Source organism: Podarcis gaigeae (genome assembly GCF_964106915.1).
Source record: "Podarcis gaigeae genome assembly, chromosome: 13".
Taxonomy (NCBI): domain Eukaryota; kingdom Metazoa; phylum Chordata; class Lepidosauria; order Squamata; family Lacertidae; genus Podarcis; species Podarcis gaigeae.
The window spans coordinates 21,420,836-21,433,043 of NC_139689.1; the positions used below are offsets into that span (position 1 = coordinate 21,420,836).

General features: G+C 45.7%; 1 protein-coding gene across 7 annotated transcripts in view; it reads right to left on the reverse strand.

Moving 5' to 3' along the window:
• Positions 1 to 12,208, reverse strand: part of LOC310829504 (voltage-gated potassium channel KCNC1-like) — a 64,286-nt gene that overhangs the window by 35,699 nt on the left and 16,379 nt on the right. For all 7 annotated transcript variants that reach the window (XR_014557293.1, XR_014557294.1, XR_014557295.1 and 4 more), the window contains exon 3: positions 5,790 to 6,723. Coding sequence is in view for 4 of the 7 variants with exons in the window: in XM_083708063.1 (XP_083564189.1) it covers positions 5,790 to 6,723 (934 nt within the window). In the remaining 3 variants the exon portion in view is untranslated. The remainder of the gene's footprint in view (positions 1 to 5,789; positions 6,724 to 12,208) is intronic.

Here is a 12,208-nt window from a genome sequence, read left to right on the forward strand (position 1 = left end):
TCTGGTCTTCTTGGGTGCTCCAAGAAAAGCGAAGTGGTACCTTTCTTAGTATTTGGGCCATGTAGTGCTTAGATTAAAGAAGGAGGGGGCTTCTCTCCTTTGCTTTTGGGATGGCACCCTTAGCTTTTCAGAATGCTACAAGGGTTGTGATTTGCCTTGAACATTTAGATCTTGCCCTTCTAGCACTTACATACTACTTAGGACAGCTAACAACAATTGAAATCCACTATAAAATATTAATGTTCTAGGAAATACAATAGGTTGTATCCAATGCTAGCTCTACTCAAAGCAGACCTATTGAAATGGATGGACCTAAGTAAGAAATGGTCATTAATTGCAGTGAGTGTACTCTGAGCACTGGATACAGTCAAATACATACAACCAGAGATAATAAAATAAGACAGGTGTAGCTGATAAAACAAAAGCATTGGAAAGCAAAAAATAAAAATACCAATATAAAAAACCTAAAAAGTTTTTGTTATACAGCAAAATGCTGTTAAGTGAGGGGGTCAACTGAGGCCACATCTGCAGTATACATTTAAAGAAGTATCATAACCATTTTAAACAGTCATGGTTTCCTCCAAAGAATCCAGGGGGCTGTAATTTGTTAAGGGTACTAAAAGTTGTTAAGAGGCCCCTATTGCCTTCACAGAGCAAGTGGAGAGAGGAAATGATTGTTTAAACCAGCTCTGGGTCTCAATAGATCTAGGTCTGCTGGGAAAGCCACCTGGGCACGCCATGGATGCTGCCTTGGTTTTCATAATGGGAAAAGGTGGGATATACAGTAAATGAAATAAATAAATGAAATGAGCCCTGAGGTCTCTGCAAAATGCCTGACCTCATCAATGCCTGGAGACCCAGTCAAAACACACACAAACTCTCCTTCAGCCGCATATTGCAGAGGAGGACTGCTAACGGTGGATAAGTTTCCAAAGCTTCTTACCAATAAGCTTCTGAGGAATTCCCATGTTTCTGTGAAGAGAGTTTGAAAACCACCGCACTACCAAGATAATCGCAACATAGCACTTAAAATCCTCATTTCAATTGGTATTCTCATTTGACAGTTAGAAGAACTGAGACAAAAACTTAATGACTTGGCCCCATCCCCTTGGTGACTTCGACGCTGAGCAAAGATTTGAGCCCAGGTTTCCTAAAAATACCCGTGGAGCATTCCTTGCCTCTGTGATATTGTTAGCTTACTGCCTCCCTTATATCAAAAGGTAAAGTGCAGGGCTGTATATAAAGCAAAGAGAGGAAGACAGGAGAAAGAGCTTCATTTGCCAACATTACAGCCGTTGCCTTAGTAAAACTCTGCCTCTTAATATAACCAATCTCCTGTCCAAGATCCATTATATCAATCCAGTGGGAGCTTCCTCATCTCCAGTCAAAACTTGGCCCTACTAACTCTTCTGCTTTTTATGTCAGGTGATGTGGTGTAATCTTGGCTCATTTCTGACACAGGCGTACTATGAGGTAAAGAGAGGTGGCGGGCTCAGGACAGCTGATTTTGGTGCCATTAAGAGTGGCAACTTGGAAGACTGACAGATCTGACCCATGGGATACAATCCACTAGAAAGACTGCTTGTTCAGATTGCAAAATATTTTAGCTACAAAATGTATTGACTCACATACTGATGTGGATAGATTCCTCCAAGTTGGTAGGCCCACCACCTGCCTCCTTGATCCGTGCCCGTCTTGGCTGATTAGGGAGTGTCCAGATGTTGTGCGGACCCCCCTGGTTGAAATTATCAATTTGTCCCTTGACACGGGGACATTCCCAGGGGAATTGAAGGAAGCAGTGGTGTGTCCACTCTTAAAAAAAACTTCATTTGATCCCTTAGACCTATCCAATTACCCCCCAGTTTCAAATCTTCCATACCTGGGTAAGGTAATTGAGAGAGCGGCTGCTGAACAGCTTGGTAGGTTTCTGGAGGAAACATCGGCATTAGATCCATTTCAGTCTGGTTTCCGTCCTGGTTTTGGGACGGAGACGGCTCTGGTTGCCCTAACAGATGATCTCCGTAGACAACTGGATCGAGGCGGGTCAGGACTGCTGATCCTTTTAGATTTGTCAGCAGCCTTTGACATGGTCGATCATGATCTTCTGGACCACTGCCTTGCAGACGTAGGGATACAGGGCATAGCCCGTAACTGGTTGTGCTCTTTTATCTCTGGTCGGGGACAGAGGGTGGCATTAGGGAGGGAAATGTCGTCGCGCCACTCCTTGGTGTGTGGAGTGCCGCAGGGCGCAATTCTCTCCCCGATGCTTTTTAACATCTTTATGCGCCCCCTTGCCCAGATTATCCGGAGCTTTGGGCTGGGCTGTCACCAATATGCTGATGACACTCAGCTCTATCTGCTGATGGATGGCCACACTGACTCGGCCCCGAACACACTGACCAGATGCTTGGAAGCTGTGGTTGGATGGTTTTGTGGGAGCCGATTGAAACTAAATCCTTCGAAGACAGAGGTCCTATGGCTAGGTCGGGATGGCATGGGGATGAGGGACCAACTCCCTTCTCTTGCGGGGGCCCAATTAGTGCCATTGCCTTCCATTAAGAGTTTGGGTGTAATCCTTGATGCCTCCCTTTCCATGGAGGCGCAAGTTACAGCAACAGCCAAGGCGACATTTTTCCACCTTCGCCGCATCAAGCAGTTGGTCCCTTACCTTTCCCGACCTGGCCACAGTGATCCATGCGACGGTCATCTCCAGGCTTGACTACTGTAATTCGCTCTATGCGGGGCTGCCCTTGAAGCTGTCCCAGAAACTCCAGCGGGTACAGAATGCTGCAGCGAGGCTCCTCGCGGGGTCTCTGCCATGGGAGCATATTCACCCAGTGCTTTTCAAGCTGCACTGGCTCCCGGTGGAGTACAGGGTCAGATTTAAGGTGCTGCTTTTGACCTTTAAAGCCCTTCACGGCCTAGGACCCTCATACCTACGGGACCGCCTCTCCTGGTATGCCCCACGGAGAGCCTCAAGGTCCATAAATAATAACACCCTAGTGGTCCCAGGCCCTAAAGAAGTTAGATTGGCTTCAACCAGAGCCAGGGCCTTTTCAACTCTGGCTCCGGCCTGGTGGAACGCTCTGCCTCATGAGACCAGGGCCCTGCAGGATCTGATTTCTTTTCGCAGGGCCTGTAAGACAGAGTTGTTCCGCCTGGCCTTTGGCTTGGAGCCAATTTGATTCCCTCTCTCTCTCTCTCTCTCTCTCTCTCTCTCTCTTTTTTTCTTCTCTTTCTTTTCCTTCTCCTCCTGCGATGAGGCTACATTTTAATATTTTAATGTTCCATTATTTTAATGTTGTATTTTATTTTTGTTTTTAAGTTGTAATCATTCATCTTGTTTTTATTATTGCTTGTAAGCCGCTCTGAGCCCGGCCTTGGCTGGGGAGGGCGGGGTATAAATAAAAAAATATTATTATTATATTATTATTATTTCTGGCTTTCCCCCCATATCTAATGGCCAAGGGAGTCTGCTCATCCACAGTCACACCAGTGAACTTTGGCCAATCAATGGGAGGGGGGAGGATGAGATAGTTTTAAGAGACTGGCAGCTGGATTTTGAGCCAGTGAATCAATAACTGGTTTTGATTCTAGGAGCCCTGTGATTCTGTCCTGCTCACAGTTTTGTGTGGCCTTGGGCAAGCTGGTATGGCTTAGGCTCAGCTATGTGTAAAATGGGAAAAAGAAACCCCTACCCTAAAGGTTCGTCATAAAGCGGGGGAAATACTGCAGCTTATTATTTTAACTGTGAGATCTGTATCAGTCATAAGCAGCAGTACTGGGTTCATTAGATAAGGTGGGTTTAATATTATTTATGAATAAGTAGCAGTAGAGCTGTGTTTAGTCTGTACTATTTTTTCATATCATCAGCAAAGTACGAGCTATAGATCTTTCCTTATCTATTTTGTTTAATGAAATTTACTCTGCTTCCTCTTCTGCTTATTGGGAAGGGCAAAGAGCAAGAAAGGGAGCACAGGACCCCTCTGGAAAGACTTCTAAAATTTCAAAGCGTTTTCTTTGCATCTCTCTGTAATTGTTAAGGGCTACAAACTTGCTTAGAGAAATAAAACAGAGATTCCCTGGATGCTGAATTCCTCACTGAGTTTAGGTTTCTGCATATGTGTGGCACTTGAGCAGTGCACATCATAAACTGGAATCACAGTACTGGTTCACACACACGTGTATATGGCACAAGCTGTCTGCTTTGGATTGTTGTACACTGGAATGGCTGGCAGAGCAATGTATAAACTGACTCCACTGAAACTATACCAGATAACAGTCAACCAGCTTGTTTGGAGGGAACATGCTTCACTTTCCTCCAGCCTTTCTCTTATATTATATCTCTCACAAGAGCAGAAACTGTGCTATAGAGACTGTAAGGCATGGAGGGAGAAGCACCCGATGCAGCAAAGCATCAGACAAGGAAAAGAATGTGACACAATAATATCCTCCACGTTTCTAGGAGACTATTATTTGAATTTAAAATTGCTGTTTCCCATGCTACTGATTGTATTAGCTGCTGTCAGAAGCAGCAGGGATGAGTTGGTTGAAGAATTATTCCAAGGTTCAGTTTGGATTAGAGTAGCAGTTTTCAAACTATGTTCCACAGAATAATGTGGTGAAATTATCTACAGAGATCTCTTTTCTCCTTCTCCCATATTACTAGAACTTGAGTGGTGTGTGTGTGTAAGAGAGAGAGACCGAGACCTGAAATCGATTAGCAGTTGATTCAGGGACAGAGAAAGCAAACTGTTTATTTACAAAATGTAAGATCACTTTATGAAATATGCTGCCACAAGATGTGCTGATGGCCTCTGGCTTTGATGGCTTTAAAAGACGATAGGACAAATTCATGGAGGAGGATGTTTCTATCAATGGCCTATTGGCAATGACAGAAGAATTTAAAAGTGCTGTGTTCAGATGCAGTATCCCATTGGATACCACACACTGTGTTGTGGAGGAGGTTAAACTGGGGGAAGTCTCTTGCCTGCATGTCCTGGTTATAGCCTCCTGAAGCCATCTGGCTGACCACTCTGGGGAACAGGATTCTGTACTAGATGGATTTTGGTTTGATCCAGCAGGGCTCTTCTTACATGTCTGGAATTCATTAGGGTTTAACCTCAAAGAGAGTTTACTGATGGCACTGACAAAACTCTACTAACATGACTCAGTCAGTAGAGCATGAGACTCAGGATTGAGGTTCAAGCCCCACATTGGGCAAAAGATTCCTGCATTGCAGGGGGTTGGAGTAGATGACTCACACCGTCCTTGATCTTCTGATCTCAGGGAGGGTGCTGGAATCCTAACCTACCATATGGAGACAGCTGTGGGATGCATAGAGCAAGCAAATTGAGGTTCAGCAAGACCTGGAAAGGAGGCCTGGAAGTATTTTATTCATTTTATTATTATTTTATTTATTACTTAAATTTGTTTGTCCTTTTTTACACAAGTGGCTTACAGCAGAACTGCTTATTTTTTTGAGAAAAAAATTTAGCAAATGAGCTATGGACAAACTTTCCTGAAGGACAGCTTGCCCATGACTACCAACCTTCCTCTGCAGTGCAAAGAGGTGTACAGGATGCATTCTAAGGGTAACTCTCAGGTTCACAGGGAGGGGAACAATGAGAGCGCACTCTCTAAGATGCCCAAGAATCCTCTTCAGTGTGCATAGGCTCTGGGGCAACCTCCTAACAGCAGTTCCTCAGTATGTAACTGAGACTGTTTATGCAAATAGTTTGCATTTTTAGGCATTTCTGCCCTCAGGGTGTTTCCCACCCCCACCTTACCTGCCCTGTTGATCTCGATGATCTCCTCTTGAGCAAGGGGGCATGAGTCGCCCTGGTTGCTGCGATGTGGGGACTGCATGTCCGGTTTGCAGTAGTTGGGCGACCCAGGCTGGGGGGCTCGTGGGATGTGCTTGTTCTTTTTCTTTGGTAGTTTCTGCTTGGCCATGGCCAGCGAATAATACATGCCAAAGTTGTTGACGATGACGGGCACGGGCATGGCAATGGTCAGCACGCCAGCCAAGGCGCACAGTGCTCCCACCAACATGCCTGACCAGGTCTCGGGGTACATGTCACCGTAACCCAAAGTCGTCATGGTGACCACCGCCCACCAGAACCCAATGGGGATGTTCTTGAAGGTGGTGTGCTTGCTGCCTGTGATGTCGTCTGGGTCAGCCCCGATTCTTTCGGCGTAGTAGATCATGGTGGCAAAGATCAAGACCCCCAGGGCCAGGAAGATGATGAGGAGCAAGAACTCATTGGTACTGGCTCTCAATGTGTGGCCTAGGACTCTCAGCCCTACGAAATGCCTTGTCAGCTTGAAGATCCTTAGGATCCGGACAAATCTTACCACCCTCAGGAAGCCCAGCACGTCCTTGGCCGCTTTGGACGAGAGGCCACTGAGGCCCACTTCCAGGTAGAAGGGCAGGATGGCCACAAAGTCGATGATGTTGAGGGTGCTCTTGATGAACTCCAGCTTGTCTGGGCAAAAGATGACACGCATGAGGAACTCAAAGGTAAACCAGATGACACACATCCCTTCCACGTAGGTGAGGAATGGCTCTGTCTCCATCTCAAAGTCCACCTTTACGGTGGTGCCGTTCTCTGACTGTATGACCTCTGTCTTGTTTGTGATGTGGTTGAAAGCCTCGTGGGTCTCCAGGCAGAAGGTGGTGATGGAGATGAGGATGAAGAAGAGCGAGGCAAAGGCCACATACTGGAGAGAGAGGCAGGGCGTGGGGAAAGAAGGTGTGTAACAGGGGAGGATGGGGAAGAAAGCCATTAGTGCTCATGCATTCTTGGAAAAGACTAGACAGAGAAGGAACAGCATCCCCTACCAAAGGAACACATTTGTGCTTAAGCATCCATCCCTACCCACCCACATGGCAAACGAAAACAGAGTATGCTCCTTTTCTTTTCTTATTCTCTATGCCAACAAGTGGAAAGGCATGCAGGCAAAGCTAAGACTTGGGGGTTGTAGGCTGGACTGGATTTCACTAGTGTGAGAGATTACGGTCACATTTTTCGATGTTCCCCTTGTTTGTTTGTTTTAATCTTTGCAAGTAGAAAAGTAGTCCAGCTTCTGATGATCTAGTTGCCTGCTTGCAAGAAGGTTTTGGTTTTTTAAAAGGGGGGGGGCAAAACTGGAGCATTTAAAAATAGTATTCCATCCCCCACACCCCTTGCAGTCCTTTCTAGCACCTCATTGTACTGTATAAGTAGAATAGGCTTAAGACAGTTAGAGTAGGGAAAGTGACAAATCATAAATGATAAACAATTATCGACTTACATTTCTGCAGCCTATAAAGGTAACTTACACCAGGTCCGTCAGGGCTATTGATCTTTAGTCCATTACTGACTGCCCTTACTGTCCGTGGCCCTCCAAGGTCTCAGGCAGAAACTCTTTCCCAGCACCTGCCAGCTGAGACATTTGTCAATTTGATTGAACCTGGGACTTTTGCCATAGCTCCACCACTGAAGTATGGGCTGTCCTTTATGAACACAACACCATGGGCTCCCCAGCACCTGATGTCAGTGGCATACTCAATGGAAGTTCCACTGGCCTATCGTTACTAGTAGGCATTGCTAGCCTTATCCTCCATGAATTTGTCTAACCACCTTTTAAATCAGGAGTGGGGAAACCTGGCACTCCAGGTTTTGCTGTGACTTCTGGCAACCATCAGCTCCAGCCACCATTGGCCAATAATCAGGGATGATGGGAGCTGAAGTCCAGAAACATCTTGAGAGCTGACGCTGTCTTAAAGCCATACAAAATACCGGCAACCACCACATCTATTACTGTTCTTCAGGAGCAGCTGCTTATTACATTTTTATCCTGTCCTTCTTCCAAAGGGCTTAGGGCGACACATCTCTTTCTCTTCCTTCATGCTTTATCCACAACAACCCTGTATGGTAGATTAGGTAGCAAGATGGCCTACTGAAATTCATGGTTGAGCAGGAATTTGAACCCAGGTCTCCCTAATCACACAATCCACTGTTCCACACTGGCTCTCTCGGCCAATGAGAGTTTATATATAAAATTGCTACTGCTATTACCGTAACTCTTAATTGGGTCTGTATACAAGGATACATCACAGTGTGGCACATATACATTCTCAATGTGGCATAAGGCCAAAGTTTGGACTTGAAATAAAGGGGGACCTGGATTCAAATCCCTCCTCAGCCAAGAAACCCACTGGGTGACTTTGGGTCCATTGCTACCTCTCAGCCTAATCTATTTCATCGGTTCCCTGCGAGAATACATAGTTTGTGCTGGTGAGGTGCATGCATGCTTCCCTGTGCTCCTTGGAGGGAAAAAATAACATATTATTGCAATCAAATAAATATTCCATATGACTGCAGTTGTACCTTAGAAGCACAGGATTTGAAAACCAGCATAGTGGTCATTCAATACCCTAAGATTCTCATCCTGAATTTTAAGAAAACAACTCTGTGGACCTTATGACTGCAGTTATTCCCTGATTTGCATGAAGTACGTAGGCTGCAAAAACTGTTTTTCCTCAGGGTAAGATTTGAGTTGCCTTTGATGAAGATTAAGGCAGGGATGGGAAATGTGTGGCCTTCCCACATGCTTTTCGGACTCTGACTCCCACCATTCCTGATCCCCATCTATTCTGGCTGGAACTGATGGAAGATGGGAATTAACGAAATGTGGAGGGCACCAGGTTCCACTTTCCTGGTGTTACCCTTGAGTCTCTCACTGCCCTATTAGGGCAGATCATCATTATTGTTTTTTTACAGATGAGAAATTATAGATGAGAAAAAGAAAAGAAAAAAATAACCCTGTCTGTAAGTGTCTCTGAAACTTTGGGACTGAGTAGGGGGCTTGATTGCCATTCTCTTTCCAATTTTCACAGCAAAACTTTGATGCGAGAAGGGGAGGGGAAAGCCTTTCCCCTTCTTCCTCCTCCCGTTTGTTTGGTTTTTTGGTTTTTTTTTTACTTATTTCATGCAATATTCCCACCAGTGAGCTTTTAAACAGTCTTAACATCTGCATTCTGATTAATGAATAAAGAGCGCTAGGAGGTTTCTGCTGAGGCTTCAGGATTGTGCCGGATGCTCAGCACCCAGACACCTTCTGTTACACCGTTCCCCCACTCCGGTGCCTTGCTAAAACCTGTGAAGGGAAGCAATGATGCAAGCAGTCATGTGCTTTCCTGCACATAGACTTACCACAGAAAATTCTGTAATTCATTCACATTTCCCATTGGGTACACACACACACACACACACACACACACACAGTTGCCACATTACCACAAAATGCTTTGTCACTGGAAGCACAACCCAACTGCTGTCCTCAGGGACAGATTCCTTACATAACGGCATGCATGTCTGCCCCTCCATTTGCTCAGCCATTCCTCTACAACTGGGCAACATCTGTGCACCTACACTGACCTACACATGCTCTCCCATAGACCTTGTGTCAATGCACACAGCAAAGAGCTGTTCCTCACGTGTATACAAGAAGCTACCTGCCCTTTTGTACCTGGCATTCCTTTGTGTGTTCACCCTGCACACATATACATGCCTTGCACATATGTACACACACACAACTTCCATCCATTTTCTCCCAACCACAGGCAGTCCAACTGAGCACGCTCAGTGCTGTGCTCTTTTGCAGGCCTGTAGGTACACAGACCTTAATGTGCGTTTGCACACAAGTTTAACACACCCTCATGCATTCCTTTCACTGCACTCCTATCCCTTCCTGAACACACAATCAGGGATGCACATGCATCTCTGTGGTTGTACACATACCACCATGCAAGTCCATCTAAACAAGCTCATTGCTTAATGAGCTTATGCCGTATCTACTGATTTCAATTAGATTTAAGCTGGTTTAGTTGCAGACTAATCTGCAACCCAAACTCAGCATGTGTGCACATTCAAACATAAATACGCACAAATAGGCACACAAGACATTCAGTATACATTGTGTGCAGATTTACATAGGCATATATTCTATAGATCATGTTATATATACTTTTCATAAATATGTAGATCTCTATAGAGGTAGCCCTGATTTCCGCCCGCGCGCGCGCGCGCACACACACACACACACACACAATCTTTTGTTATTATGCACATAGCAAATGACTGTTCAATTTGAGCACATCCAAACATGCTTCTACACTTGCATGGAACATGACTTTCCCAGGCAACACTTCTTGCACCCATACATACCCACATACTTCCATGGATGTACATGGAGTTGGGCATGCTGTACACAGATACAGATAGCCCCATGTATCTTTATGCACACACTTAGCATGCATGTCCCAAGACAGAAATCATATAGCCTTGTGCAATGCAGGAACACTTTCTTGCTCACACATATGTGTACACACGCTCCACACTAACACATTTAACTATGGATGTGTGTGTGTACGCGCGCGCGCGCGCACACACACACACACACATACACACACACACACCATATCCCCATCTCCTTCTGCAAAGCAATCTCTATGCTTTCTCTTCCACTCGCTGGATCTCTGCACTGCACAGAATTCCCGTCCCGTCAGCAGTTTCTGCACACAAACCCTAGAATCTCTTTTGAAGCGCAGTGCGGTGCCCAGGAAGTGGGGGGGGGGAGAGAGAGAGAGAGAGAGAGAGAGAGAGAGAGAAAGGAGGAGGAGAAGAATGGGCAAGCCAAGGGATCCAGGAAGCACAGGACAAGGCATGGGAGGAGGGAGGAGAAGAGAAAGAGAAAGCAGTGATTGGATAGATGAATAAACAGAAAGTATAGAGGATAGATGGAACTGATGCTCTGATCTTGATTTTTGTGTGTGTGTTTTAGGTCTATCATTTTTCTCCAAGGTGGGGAGGGAAGGGAGGGAGGCCTTTTGAGATCCCAAAGGAAAGCAACGTTCCTGGGGACCATCTAGCATTGGTGACTCACTTCCAGAGTCTTGAGTTGTTCTCTCATATAATATTCCCAGCTGCTGAATATATTGGGTTGGTGATGCCTTCTTCTCTGTACACCCTCCTCCTCCCCACACATGCACCATTTTACAGCCATTATCTCCAAAACACACACACACACACACACACACACACACACACACACAAACTAATGAGGAAGACAGCTATATGGGTCCCCCTTTTAGCAGCTCTGGGAGTCCCAATTCATTTTGGTAGAAATAATGAATTATGCCTCCTGGGAAAGATGGTGTGTGTCAGCAAATAGAGTTCAGGGCAGAATACATGGGAGAGAGAAGAAATATTATTCATATATCTGATTCTGAACCATTTTTAAATTTGTTTTTCTGGTGCGGGACGGAACTGATGCAAGGTCAGACACAGAGAATTAATGGAAACGCCAGGAAGAGAAGAGCTTACTAGCACCTTCTTTCCACCTTCTGAGCTTCTCTTCTTCCAAATAGCCTCCAAATCCTAAGTCTCCAGTTCTCCATCCAACCTATTAGGACCCTGTTTGAAAAGATAGAGGTTTTGTCTATCCACCACCCTGTCAAACCCAATCCTGCCCCCACCCCTCTGGGTTGGGATCCAGCTGTCCTTCCGTCAGCACAGAAATAGCCCCTTTTGGCTGAAATGAATGAGGAAGCATATTGAAGTAGCAGATGGGGAATCCAGTAGGGGTGAGAAGTAAAGGAAAAGTGTGTGTGTGTGTGTGTGCTTGGTGGTGGGCACAAAGTCAAGAAGAAGAAAACGGAGGACATGTTATTCTGGTCCCTGGAAGAGTCATGGTTTGGCCGCCACCGTTACCCTGAGATGACTTTGGCTCTCCCCCTTGGCTGTTCAAAGCTTCTACTCTACAAACTGGACAGCTGATGGGGGCAAATTATTATCACAAATCCAGCAAATGTTACGAGGTGTTCCCTGGACATTATGCAAGGCACCTTCAGTGGCTGGAACTTGGGGCAGAAGTCCAGGGGCCCACTCAGCAGAATGAGTAGCAGGGACTCAGACACAGCACAGCCGGCTGACTAAATTTGGAAGTAGGTGAAGTCATACACATTGCCACCTTAAGAGGACTCTCCCCCTAAGTCCAAAGTTACTTAACTGCACATCAGCAACCCACCTCTTCTTCTGAGCAGCAGAAGAGAAAGTCAGCTCTCACTGGTCTTTCTACTCCTTGCAAAGCCAAAGTTACCTATGAATGTGGAACTTGCAAGAGAGCTGTCCTTTGGTGCAGGACCTCTGCATTCAGAAGG